Source organism: Ruditapes philippinarum, unplaced genomic scaffold, assembly GCF_026571515.1.
Source record: "Ruditapes philippinarum isolate M1 unplaced genomic scaffold, ASM2657151v2 ctg379_1_1_1_1, whole genome shotgun sequence".
NCBI classification, from domain to species: domain Eukaryota; kingdom Metazoa; phylum Mollusca; class Bivalvia; order Venerida; family Veneridae; genus Ruditapes; species Ruditapes philippinarum.
The window spans coordinates 198,739-213,800 of record NW_026856736.1 but is presented as its reverse complement, the minus strand read 5'-3'; the positions used below and the strand labels follow the sequence as shown (position 1 = coordinate 213,800).

Here is a 15,062-nt window from a genome sequence, read left to right as displayed (position 1 = left end):
TTTAAAATTTGTCGGATCAAATTAATCTAGAGAGAAATCGATCTACGGTCTTTTTGATGAACTTTGAAGTAATTATGCATTAATGTTTGGCACGTGTGCTCTTCATTTGGACAATATTTCTGTTAACAGTTCTTCCTGGATGGATTTCAGATTTAACTTTACATAAATCATGTGTTGGATATGATGATGATGATTAGCTGCATGCAAAAATGATGCCCCAGCTTGATGGTCAATACATGGCTTATACATAGATAAAAATGCATGATACTGTAAATACATGTCGCATCTTTAGGGCAACTATGTTATTTGGTTTTTAAAAAAATGATCTTGCATAAATATTTTCCATATTGAGATGTGTCGCGCACTTGAGACTTAAAGCATAGTGTTTCTTAAAAGGGCATGAATGTGTCTAGTGTGATTTATAAAGGATTTCCTAATTAACATGGCATACACATACATAATCAAAGATTACATGTAGTGAACAAGAGCCAGTTAAGTCAATGTTGAGAGTTGTGCCATGATTGAGCTTGGTAGTCATACCTAGTCCATATATCCATATTTTGTAGAACATTTTTTGACAAAGGAGGGTTTTCTTTGCATTGACACAATTTTGTATTGGATGTAATTTTTTTTTAACAACTAGAGAACCACTAAAGGAACAATCCAATGAAGCAGTTTAGGGTATGTTGTAAGTGTGGTGTTCTTAAATTAATTTTTATGTTATTTTCCTTTACATCCCATAAATCATTCCTGGCTGCTCATATGGTTGAACAGGCCAAGAACAGCCAGTTCTTGATATTCTTCATTTACAGCAGTGTTCTTGTGAATTAAATACTGGTCTGTTGTCCTAAATCATACATTGTTATCCTATATTGACACAATTATTCCACATTAAGTATCAATCCATAAACTAGTATGTGGTTTAACTAGGAGTAACTAACGGTGATCATTTATTACTAGTTTACTGGAATATTTTTGTGAAACATGAACCTGATACTTTGTAGTGCATTTACACGATTATCCTCTTACAATACAACAAATTATTGGGAAGCTGGATTTCAGCTACTTCAAAATCCTCAGTTTTCTAATTATGCTACTTGGCACATATTAAAATTGTAATGCCTATCTTTATTGTACTGCTATGTGAAATACAGACACACTGACATATAACTCCATTTATATTTTACTATTCTGTTGTAGCAATTAATACAAAAACCTGACATGCTTAACAGAAGCATAAAAATCACAAAGTTTTGAACACTTTTCAATTCTATTTTATTTTTATCACATCTTAACATTATGTTATTGGTCAAACAAATCACAGTTCATTTTTGCTAAAACTTCACACTTCAACTCTCCATCCATGGATTACTTTTATTAATATGCCCATTCCAAAATAAACTAAATGTGTGAACACAATAATAAATATGAATGTAAATTTTATAAATATACAATACAGGCAACAAAATGTTTTATGATATACAACTTCGTTACAAACTTTGAATGAGTTAGACCTAGGTTTTGTTCAGCCTGGCATGATGACAACAGGTATGTAATTTGCTTTGTTTGCAATTGTAAAAATTTGAGAACATTAAAGGGACTCCACTGAGGTCCAATAGCCTAAATATAAAATTTGAATTTCTTACATAGATCACCTAGGACACTTATGCAAAAGATGAAATTATATACAACAGAATTTAATCAAATTGTACTTTGTGCCATTCTTAGACTTATTTGAGCGAAAAGCAGATTGCATTTCATTTCAATTATTGGTTATTTTTCACAAAATAATTACTCTTGTAAAACAGAAAGTTCAAATGAGATGAAATTTTGCACAGAAGTTAAACTGTTATTGGTCTAGACCTACATCAAATTGAAAATTAATCTTGAAAAGTTCAAATCCTGCCAAGCAAAAAAATCTCAGTGGAGACCCTTAAAACAATAACAATAGAGATGAAAAAAAAATGTGACCATCTACTTCATTTTGGTTTAAGATCGAGTTTCTTCATTTGCACTATCTTGTATACACTTGTGGTAATATCAGGCCCCGTGTTCACAAAGATTCTAGGATCAGGATCAAGATCAGGATCAAATCTAAAAACTCAAATATTATCCATTGTTAATTCTTATAGATTAGATATTTAATATTAACTTGATAAAACTGGACTTGAAATAGCATGCTTTTGAAATTAAAGAATAAATTTATTGTAATTTTTGAAAGATATGGGCATTTTACAGTTGATCCAAATATTGATCTTGATCCTAAAATTGATCCTTATTTTGATCCCATTATTTTTGTATTTGTTTCGTTATTTGTCTATTTTATCCCAAAACAGGATTGTTTCTTTGCAAATCAGCAAAATATTACATTAACTTTATGTACCATTCAATTCTAGCAAAATACGATCAATAGTAGTTATATAAAACACAGAAAATAAAATCAGGATCACTTGATCCTGATCTTTTCTTTGTGAACACGGGGCCAGATGCTCATTCTGCAGTATTTAATTCCATATCAATAAGTGATATTAGCAATTTATAAAGAGTTCTTAAATCACCAAGCATTAATTCTTGATGTGCAAATTCACAGAATAGAAATAACCTTTTTGATAATAATGTAATTGTTTAAATTATTTTAACATAACCCTTCTTACATTTCTTCTAATTACAGAAAATTATTCAAGCTTTTGCAAGAACTTTGCAAATTATTACCAATATTGCATAAAAATCTTAAATGTAATGAATTAAGCTGTAAACTCTATGGGGTGGGGTTTTTTTTTAATGACACATTGCTCAGTTAGTTGGAAACACTCCCTTACTTAATATAAGCAAATACATGTATGCAATATGAAAATCAAGCATTATAAAATCATGAACAATAAAAATTTGAAAATTTTATTTTGGGCAAGAAGCTCAAAACTTGTAAGTTTTTTTGTTGTTGTTTTTTTAAAGAGGTAATATGTTACATAACACAGTGTGCAAGAATACTTCAATTTTGCTGAAAAACGTTAACCTGAAGTGAAATATAAACCTTGACAACAGTGTTCTTTTTACAAAAACTTATGTTATATGCTTGTTTCAATCTGGATAACATTAATTTTCTAACAGCATAAATTGTAGACATTGTTAGTAATGCTTAATACTGGTGGTTTGTTATATATATAATTAAAATCACACTTACTATTAACAGTTAAAGCAAATCTTTAGAATTTTCCATTGGGAAATGCTAAAAAAAAGTGGTTTGCCAATATTTCTTTAAGAGTTGTCCAAGTGCAAGTCGTAAACTATTACCAAAATCTGTTCTTCACTTTGTTAACAAAAAATACAGCAATAATGCATCTTAATGAAATAAAAAACCTACTAACAATACATATATTTTATGAATGAATACATCATATAATTTTCATTAATCCTTTAACACTGCCTCAGCCTCTTCTACAGCATTTTGAGCTGCTTTGTAATCATCTGTACCATCTAGGTCTTTCTCACTTTCCTAAAAGTAAGTAAATATTTGTTAATAGTGTCATATCTATCGGTATCTATCGGTATACTATTTTTTTTCTTTCAATTGGTAAACTGTTGAACCCAAGAGTTAGCCTTTGTTGATAATATAGAGCCAGGTTAACCTGACTGCTTAAACATTTAGTTGGTTAATATTATTATGAAGTTTTGTATATGAATATTGAAATCCCATCAACTTCAAATGAATATTGACAAATGGATATTGGAGTGCTATAAACTTCAAATGAATATTGAAATCCCATAAACTTCAAATGAATGTTGACAAATGGATATTGGAGTGCTATAAACTTCAAATGAATATTAAAATCCCATAAACTTCAAATTAATATTGAAATCCCATTAAATTCAAATGGATACTGAAATCCAATAACTTCAAATAAATATTGAAATCCCATTAATTTCAAATAGGGATGGTAACGAATACCAAAATCAATACTCGATTACTCAGTCATTTTTCGATCGAGTACTCGGTTACTCGGATGATTTCCAATGATCTTCAGAGTTTATCACACAATATTAACACATGAAATGAAAGAGTTATGGTCTAAAAAATCTGGGTAATAATTTGACTTCTTATTATGGCCTTGACCTTGGAGCTACACCAAAGAAGCATAGTTCGAAGAAAATTGGTAGCAAATCACTAGATAATGCCACATATCAAATATCTAAACTGTAAGTCATGTTGTTTTGAACAAGATTCTAAAATACTTTTATTCGGTTGATATTTTTTTAAGAAATGAAAAACGTTGTTAAAACTTAAAGGGACTCCCCTGAGGTTTAAAAGCCTTAAAACATAACATTTGGATTTCTAAAATAAATGAGCTGGGGCATGTTAAACAGAAATATATGCAAAGATAGTTAGATTAAAAATCATATTTTTATGCTTTTCTTAGCCCGATTTGTGTGAAAAGCGTTAAAACGAAGTGCTCGAATGATCTGAAATTTTGCACAAAGATTAGTGGTCTACACCTACATCAAATAGTACATTTATCTAGAAAAAATATTTTCAGTCTTATTATATCAAAAAACCTCAGTGGAGTCCCTTTAATAAAAGGGGCATTTTTGGCATCACCATTTGAAGCAGTGGTTTTAGAATATGCTGTTTAAATCAATAAAATGACACTATGCACTGTGCAATACTGACACAGGGCAATCACCTAAGTTCGCCTGGCAGGCACTTACATTATATTTATGTAGTGTATGGGAAAACTAAAAATCAGATAATCCGACTAGAAACTACTTGAAAATCTACTGGTTAGATTTGCCTTTAAGACAATTTTTGTCAATATCTAAGAATGTGACCTTTTTATATATGCATAATGCTTATACATGTAATACATACCAGCATGTTTTTCAGTTCTCCACAAGACTTTAACAATCTACTTTTAGTATCTGGAATCATAGCTTTTGTTTCATTTATGACTTCAGTCTGAAATGTACAGATAATATCTATAACTATTAATTACAACATATTTTATCCTTTTTTTATGATTCCAATCATTATTAACTTTAGACAAATATAAATCTTGATCATAAACCCTTATCAAAATAACATTTTCTTTTGTTAGATAACTTCAATAAAGATGTTACCAGGAGTAATGTCACTTTTTACAAAGGCAAAGACAGAAAATTAGAAAACTAACACTGACAATTTTCTTAAATTTTGCATTACTAAAGACAATAATGATTTAAGCAATTTGATGTATAAAATATAACAGACACCTTCCAATTTTTGTAGTTATTTGCCTTTTATTTTTTTGAGACCCAAATTTTTTTTTTTAATTTATTTCTATCATTTCAAAGATCATGCAAAGTTAAAAAAATAAAATTCTGTGCTATATAAAATTTTCCTTCTTTACCTTTATAAAAAATTACACTACTTCCTAAAAGGTGCTTAACTTTGAAATAAAACATCAAAAACATTACTTGTTTCCTAAGATCATGATCATCACCACCATCACTTTTTTTCTTTTCATATCTCTGTTCTTCCCTGATAACTTCCTGCTCATAGTAACCTTTCTCTTTTGTTATCCTGGATAAAAAACAGATATACATCAATAACAGTACTTGCATCAAATGAGAACTTATGATATAGCTGTGACCAAAGAAACGCTCAAACCTTTCATGATTCACACTGAACATAGACATACTGTCTAAAGGAAGGAGATTCTTTGACCTTGATGGTCAAGGTAATTTTTCAAATTATTTAACATGCTGATTTTTTGTAAGTGAAAGGGTTCTTTGTCCAAGTATTGATCCAATCCATAAATAAAGAACAAAGTTATGACAATCTTAGCTTAAATCTTTACTTGACCTTGACTGTTAAGGACATTTATAGGATAAGATGTTTGAATTATTAAATATGACAGTTTTGTTAAAAGTGTTCTTTTTCCAAAGTACAGTAAAAACTCCCTAAATTGTAAATGCTCTGGACCATCATAAATTTCTGGTTTAGTGAGGATTCTGATTTGCCGAGTTTTTCTCTTTTGGCAATGAAATTTACTGTAAATATTATTTGTATAGCATGACACTGTAGTATACAATATCTTTTTGGATAATGAATATTATGCTTTTATTCTTTAATTATGTTTCATTTCCATTCTGCTTGTTGAAACACAGTAAATAACAATGTCTGTGAAATATAATTATAATAATCAATCTGATTAAAATCAGCTCTATATTACGCTCCGCTTTTACATCTGAGCCTGACCGTATATACGAAATTTTCCTGGTGACTATTCATACAGACAATCATTGGCGAGCTTTCATAATTTTGAAAGCGATGTGGTTTCTAATTTTAACCCTGGGAAAACCAATACTGAGTTGGTAATTTTCACGATTTCGAGAACAAACATGATGTCGTCCATATAGCCAGCAGGTCAACTGGCAAAACAATCTTGCCCATTAAAAATTGACTCTATTTTTTAAGTAATTTATTAAGTAATTTGTTAGAAATTACTTCAAACATTTTTTCCAACAATTTGTTCAACTTCCCCATATAACAGTATTTTGATACTTCTTCTAATGCCTGTGTAAATACTGGTTTGATTGCATGGCTAAAAATTGTTTTCTCGGGGAAATCCGAATTATAAACATACATGTGAACTCCCACTTTTAGCGGGAGACTCCCAATTTTCTGCAGCCATATTTTCAAAGATTTTTCATAAAATAAGGGTTTATTTTCACAAATTAAAGAAATCTCCCTATTGTTGATGTCAGAACTTCCTTCTTTGTTAATTTTAAATTCTAAAATCTCCCTCTTTTTGAAGAAAAATCTCCCAATTGATCATCAAACTAGAAATGTGTCCATAGGACACGGGTGCCCCCACTGCGCCACTGTTCTGCTAATCTTTTTACTAAGTCAAGGGAAATAACTCTACAAATACTGGATAAATCCACAAGCGAAACCCCAGGTGCAAATCTAAATATGCTGAGCAACCTGCCCATAAGGTTTAATGACTTTGTCAAATCCTTTTTGAGTAACTTGCGACACAAGTTGAAAATTGCAAAAAATTTCTAAGTGAAGGGCAATAACTCTAAAAATACTAAATAAATCCAGACGAAAATACCTGGTGCACAACTGCACATGCTGATCAATATTCCTGTAAAGTTACATGACTCTAGGTCAAATACTTTTTGAGTTACGTGCGACACATGTTGAAAATTGCAAAATTTTACTAAGTCAAGGGCAATAACTCTGAAAATACTATAAATATCCAGACGAAAATACCCAGGTGCACAACTACACATGCTGATCAACATTCCTGTAAAGTTTCATGACTCTAGGTCAAATACTTTTTGAGTTACGTGCGACACAAGTTGAAAATTGCAAAAATGATACTAAGTCAAGGGCAATAACTCTGAAAATACTAAAAATATCCACACGAAAATACCCAGGTGCACAACTACACTCTAGCCACATAATTACTCTCCTATGAGTGCGGAAGGACGGACGGACAAGGGTAAATCTAAAAAGTTCACATGTATGTATAAAGAAGGCAAAACAAAAACCGTCGTCATCAGATCTACATAGATCTGAACTTTAGTCAAATTGAATAATTATCTTTTTTTTTGTAACTGCTAATCGTCCCATAATTACAGTCTTTGAAGAATTCGTCGCTAAACAAATTTAGCTAAAAGAATAAATCAAACATATCCTAATAATTGTAATTTTCACAATTTAATAGGCGCCCTGTCATCGATCCACAAAAGTGTTGTAAAAGTTGTTAAGGGCAAGGTAAGACTATTTGCAGACATCACAATAGTATATCTTACAATTAAATAAACCCAAGATGCCCAAACCGACCAAAAAGATCTCAACAGTCTTGAAAACTGGGAATCTGATTGGTCCATGGAATTTAATCCTGATAAATGTGAAGTCCTTAGTATCAGCCCCAAGAAACATAATTTACATGGTCAAAATATAAAATCCACTGAGGCTGCAAAATATTTAGGTGTAACAATTAGTAAAGATCTACATCTTGTATCTTAGACCCAGGGATTTTTTTGCCAATTTTTTTAGCCCATATTCCGTCATATTCCCAATTGAAAATACAATGTAGTAAATTATTTTCCCAATCCACAGGAAAAAATTCCCAATTGAATGTTACAAAATAAAAATATTGAATACCAAATTCTAAAATCTTTGAAAATAATAAGGGCTTCTTCACTGTTATGGTCAGGTGCTTAATTGTTTGAAGAGGCCATCCTTGATTGTGACTCTTTGCATTCAATTAATCACTGCAAAATTTAAGTTATGCATTTTTTCCGGACCATTTTTTCCCCAATTTTAAAGAAATCATCCCTGAAATTCCCACATCCATGGGTATGGCCCTTTGGTTATGTTCCCAAAATCCTGGAAAAAAGCCTGGGACCAGTCATATAAAAAACATAACAGCAAAAGCAAATAAATCACTCAGATTTATAAAAAGAAATGTCAAAACATCCAACAAAAACTTAAGAAGGTCAAAGAAACTGCCTATAAAACTTATCTAATGCCCCAGTTAGAATACTGTTCCATGGTTCCAGGAACGATGGTTAGGAAACTACCCGCCTATATGACTGAAATAATGTTGGGAAAAGGCGTAAAATGAAACAAACTAACAAAGTTCCACGGTTTGGCATCCTTGGCAAAAATATATGGTTAACACAGGGTCTTTCAAATAGAATGGTCTGGAGACAGACTAATTTTCCGAAAAATGCTGTCTCGGTTGAGTCACGTGATTGGGTTATCTACCGACCGTGATATGGCATTCAAAAATCAAATTATAAGATGTTTTGTTAAATCAATCAAAAAATTACTAAAAACTAACTCTATCAGTTTTTACTTTAAAAGTAACAATTTTATAGATTTGCAATGAAATTAGAAATTTTTCGTTCCGGGTGTCAAGGTAAAAATCTAATGCTCATATTTGAAAATAGGTCCGAGTTTCATGAGCTTTTTTACATTCATGCCTTGTTCAATGAAAAAATAGAAATTGATTTTACAGAGAAAAGATGTTATTAAATCGTATCATGTAAAAATATTATAATATTTTATGATGTTATTTGCAAATATTTGATGTTTTATTTGGTGCATTTTCAAAATGGCGCCGATTATCGGCAAATATTCTGAACAAACAATACCACAAACAATCTATGTTTTTTAACAAAAATGGCTTTAAAAAACATCCTTTCCTGAAATATTGATTCTTTTTTTCAAAAGTTTAAAGATTTTTAAATAACATCATGTCGTTAAAATTTTCATTTTTGTTCTTGTATTTAATATTCGCCTTTTTCTTGAACACTTACATAATTTGCTTATAGCAAACTATACCGATTTATACCGAGACATGTTTAATTGTAGCAAGAAGGGTTAACACAGCGTGTTTCCAGACCATTCTATTTGAAAGACCCTGGTTTACAAAATAGAACAAGTTCAAAGGTCAGCTGCCAAATATGTATACAATGACTACAATTACACTCGTAATGTATCTAAACTATTAAGTGATCTTAATTGGCAAACTCTAGAGTAGAGTGGTAACATCAGCTCTGTTACTCTACTCTAGAAAATCCAACGGGCGAATTGACCTTTTCGAAAACCTAGCTAAACACCGTTTTCCGGTACGTTACCGTTTTAGCTCTGGGGAATTACATCAAATGAAGTACATAACACAGTTACGTGATATTTCGATTTTTCTATCAGTATTTAACCGTTTAAGGTGAAAAAATTGATGTTTTTGAAAATTATCAATATTCCTTTAATATCTATTCCAAATTATTCAAAAAAATAAATTGTTTATAATGAAAATCAATAAAATTCAAACAGACGTAGTGGAATCTTCCATAATAAATAAGGTTATTTTCTGCGTTAACTTGTGTATTTACTTTATTTTTTGTATGGAATTATTCATACAATGATATCTAATTATTTTCTTATAAAGAAATAATTACTTTATTTCAATTTGATTTTAAAAAAGACCGAAAACATCGAGTTCGCTATTACACTCCATTGGGTGAATTCCCCAGAGCTATGTACAGAAAGTACCGGAAAACGGCGTTTAGCTAGGTTTTCGAATTCGTGAATCGTTATAAATAATTCTCAACACAATTTACTCGCGAAAACATGTGTCTTTATATTTTATCTGTTTATACTATGTTTAAAAGAAAAAAAAGATCACTTTACCTCTTCACTACACCCGTTTGTATTTTTATCTTTTTAACTCTTGGATCTGCATTTGCCATTTTTGTCTGTTTTTGAATCAAACCTATAAATATCTCTGATAAGTAAATATGTATCTGTTGTTGTTGTTACCACACACGCGCTGTGAGTCACTTGACTGGTTCGATTGGGCTATTCTGACTCGCGACAACTGAACAAGTAAATAAATATTGAACAATAAATACAAATGTACAAATGTAGTCCAATATATTACTATATAGACGTTACGGGCTTGTTAGAATTTATGATGATCAGTCCGAGCATAGAATTAAAAGAATAAATAAAGGGAATCAACAACAGCAAGTTCCACGCACAGACACTTGGGGTTTGGAGCTCAAAATGCCTTTAAAATCCAAATAAAATGCATATTTGTCAATCCCAGCACATGTACTGATCATATATATAAAAAAACTTAATATAAGCCGTTTTGAAAAAAAATCATATTTCAACATATATAATAATACACTCAAAAAGAAAGAATTTACCGGGCTTGCAAATTCCGTAAAATTACCTTATTCGGCATCTATCTTACCCAGTGTTACTTAATCACCTAGTGGCTCTATATATCTGTTCTCGGGAACTAAACACTTTTCATGCGCTTTGACATTACTAGCTATATACTATACAGTCCGAAACCATGTAAGAGCAATTATTTTTACAATACGCGGGTATGCACGTTGGATAGGTTTAGAACTCAATGTGGCCATACCACGTGACTTTTCGGGTACGGAGCACGCCGATTTTTCACCCGATTCAGGCATGTTTTTTATTCATAACTTATTTATTACTCAACCGATTTTGATCAGATAAGGCGCAGAGTACCCGTAATTATATCAGCTTTCCACGGTTTATCAAAATTCTGAAAACGCCTGAATGGTTTTTGAATGGTTTTTGAGAACATTCGAGTACAGTTTTCTTCTCATAGCCGGGGCCGAGGGGAACGGTACACACTCATTTGTCATAACAAGCGCTTTCTAGCAAGTCATATGTTTTTTGTCACTATTTCATATAAAAATACATGTTAAATCTGCTATATTTACTATGCCCAATGTATCGAGTGAATGCAGTGATGTTTTAGCATATTTTCATAAAGTTATGTTGAAATGGTACGGAGCACACTGTTATTTCAAAAGATACGGTACACACAGTGCACAATTTCTGTCTAAAATAAAATATATGAAAATTTAATTTAAATTATAATGTAAGTGATTTTTTTCCATAGTTATACATTTTATTAATTTAAACGAGAACCCCAGCTGGGACCTGTTTTGCAATGTATCATTATGCTTACAGTTTGATGCAAACAGCAAACAGGATTATTAAAAAAATAAAAGAAAATTTTGAGAGTACGTCGCGCAAAATTCGATTTTAAATGTTGAGCAAGTAATATTTGGCTATAAAATGTTAATATTTTAGGGAGGGATTCGGAAGACATTCAAACTTTTGTTTTGTTTTTCATTTGAAATAATTATGTATACTTTTTCGGATTATAAAACGAATTGTGAAATTCATGGACATCTGTTATGTGCAATTATTCTTTCATTTAATTTATTTGTTCGAATATATAAATGACTGTCTAAACCTAGTATGAATATGAAAAACAAACAAGAAGTAAGGAGTAAGTTGGAAATATATGATCCTTGCAAGATGTTGTTTAAATAATCGAATTTGGAGAAAAAACGCTGGTTTTGATGTAAATCACGGAAAGTTTAAAGTATTTTTCTGCCACATGATATTTGTTATGAATCATCTGCCAGGGTCCAAAACTAACTGCATGTATTTAAATTATCAAAGTATCTACATATGGACAAAGATATTCCGCAGTTTTACGTGCAATCAAAGTTAACAGCCGGTTAATTTGAAGAACCCATATGGGAACAAGGCCTGTTATATAACGTAACGTAGTTTACACAAGGTAACCTTGTTACATACACATGTAAGAAATTTTGGTAAAATTATGCCTATCTTGGACTTTCATTTAAAAATGCTTTAAAAACAGGAGTTCATGGATATGTGTGCTTGCGTGTTTGTGTTAAAAATAAAATGATATTTTAATTATACCCATTTTGTCAATCAAATGATATGGATTTTGGAGGCTGCGTTCTGTTTTATGTACTACATGAAGTAGGTACGAGACCACAAGTCACTTCGATGTTTCGATTTTTTATGTGAGAAAGATTCTAACTACATAACGTCGGTCGTTCTACTCAAGTGCCCGTTCGTACCTTTATTTATACCCAAAGGGGCTTTTGTAAACTGGAAAGTCGCCACATGATCATGTCAGTTTTGGTGAGCCGTGAAACCAAACCAAAAATGACCTATATTACCTGAATTAAAAGTTATTTTTAAAGCTTAATGTCTTTAAACATTAAAAAATTTAAGCCATGGCAACTACATTTTTATTTGTTTGGGTCGTCAGACCAAACAAATAATGGTAGCGAAATTTCAGACTTTGATATACTTATTAGCAAAATCAGAAATTAGTCCGAACTCCTCGAAGCGGTTACTTACCTTTTTGAAGTACTCTAACGCTGAAAAAATAAGGGGAGATCACTGCGTAAAGATTATCAAATGACAGGCGCATTAATTTTCAAGACTTCTTTGGGGAAGAAAAAGTAGTTCCCGATTGGTCAAAGATTTCAAATATTGTGTAATTCTTTTCAGATATACATGTACCATTAAGCTCCATGATTATTTACACCAGTGTTAAACGAAATTAATAAGGGTTACAAACCCTAAGTTAGAATGATATGGTTTTCTTCAGGCTGTTATCTTATAACTTCCCCGTAGTCGAGGGGTTACACGCTCGTTTAGGAAGAGAGATGTCCTGAGTTCAAATTCCTGTTAAGGCAACTCATGTTTTTTTTGTGTTTTTTTTAATTGTTTAAGCCAAATAAACATTGAATTGAATATCAGTGTTGCAATAAGCCTTATAGCCACTTTACTACAGGTATAACAGTGGAAACAGCATTGGTGGCACTATACAGAAACAAATTGGTTTATAATCTCACAACCTTCACCTTTCTGACATTCTGAGACCCAAACAAATTCAGCGCCTTCTGTGCTTTGATTTTATTAAACATGACCATGATATTACAAAATTGTACAAAGTGACTTACTTATTATTAACAAAATATAAATATATATAATGTTATCAAGTATTGATATTTTTCAGCGATTTAGGTCATGACCTTGTTTTATTTTTTCAGGATGAAGCAAAAAGACATATCTTACACTTCACTAAAACTAAAAAAAAAATAATAAAAAACATCAACAATAAACAACAATAAACACAGCATTATAACAACATTTTTTTTCTGTAGAACAATCATTTTAAACGCAACTACCCTGATTCTGTGAAGATCGAAGTGTTTAACATACCCTAGGTGATTTTAAATAGGACAATTACATGGAGGTTGTAAATGTTAAGCGTGCTCTCTTGAAATATAATGCACAAATACATATTAACATTTAAAGTAAGCATAATGATACATTGTAAAACGGGTCCCAGGGTTCTTATTTAAATTAATTAAATGTGTAACTATGAAAAAATCACTCACATTATAATTTAAATTAAATTTTCATATATTTTATTTTAGAATTATTTCAAAGACAGAAATTGTGTGTGTACCGTATCTTTTGAAATAACAGTGTTTTCCGTACCATTACAACATAACTTTATGAAAATATGCTAAAACATCACTGCATTCACCCAATACATTGGACATAGTAAACATATCAGATTTAACATGTATTTTTCTATGAAATAGTGACAAAAACACATGACTTGCTAGAAATCGCTTGTTATGACAAATGAGTGTGTACCGTTCCCCTCGACCCCGGCTATGAGAAGAAAACTGTACTCAAATGTTCTCAAAAACCATTCAGGGGTTTTCAGAATTTTGATATACCGTGGAAAGCTGATAAAATTACGGATACTCTGCGCCATATCTGATCAAAATCTGTTGAGTAATAAATAAGTTATGAATAAAAAACATGCCTGAATCGGGTGAAAAATCGGCGTGCTCCGTACCCGAAAAGTCACGTGGTATGGCCACATTGGAACTACTGCGTTTGAACCTTGATTCGAAGGAATCCCACCCTACATACACTCCCTTTATTATATATATACATTCGTAATTGTGCAACCGGCATAAAGTCATGGCACGCTCTTACCCCACCCCATCAGTCGTTGAGAAGAAAACGGATGGTGCCATCACTTACATTCTAGGCTTTTTATTTAGTACTGTAAAGGTGACAGTTTTAGGATAATAAATCATATAAATATGAAATAAGTAATATCTTGATGGGTGGATTTTCGTAATAGAGCACCAAGAATATCAAACAAATACAAGGCCCAAATGTATTAAATTATGATAAAAGACGTCTTACTTTATTCTGACCAGTGAACAGTATACGGTAACGTTTTGAATTTCATCCGATGAAGGTAAACCTTTTTACAATACGATTTTTCCCAGTAACGGATGTTATAATTGCATTTTGCGCATGTGCATTTGGTGCATGGCAAAAAAGTCCTCTGTTTAAGGTTTCATTATACGAGTATTCTTGAGTAATATAAACCAAAACAGCAGGGTGTGAAAGATGCAATTTTATTACCCCTGTACTACATAATATTACAAAATTTGTATTACGAATAAGTGGATTAGCATGGCGGTAAGTTTCAAACAGATTGACACGTGAGTTAGTTAACAATATCATTCAACCGGGACGTTTTAGTACCATAATTTATGACATAGTTAATCACGTAAAGTTATGAAAATCGTTGTATGTATGTACTCTAGGCTTAATGAGGGTCCATCCGCCCTTTCGGGCACTGAGA

At 31.5% G+C, this 15,062-nt stretch overlaps 1 protein-coding gene across 1 annotated transcript; it reads right to left on the bottom strand.

Annotated features, from left to right (window-relative positions):
• Positions 1 to 1,356: 1,356 nt before the first annotated feature.
• Positions 1,357 to 10,347, bottom strand: LOC132747534 (tubulin-specific chaperone A-like). The gene is made up of 4 exons (XM_060736938.1): positions 10,187 to 10,347; positions 5,449 to 5,554; positions 4,865 to 4,951; positions 1,357 to 3,493 (listed from the first exon to the last, which is right to left on the bottom strand). The coding sequence occupies exons 1-4, from the start codon at positions 10,243 to 10,245 to the stop codon at positions 3,407 to 3,409; spliced, it is 339 nt and encodes a 112-aa protein (XP_060592921.1). The 5' UTR covers positions 10,246 to 10,347; the 3' UTR covers positions 1,357 to 3,406.
• Between the last annotated feature and the right edge of the window lie 4,715 nt (positions 10,348 to 15,062).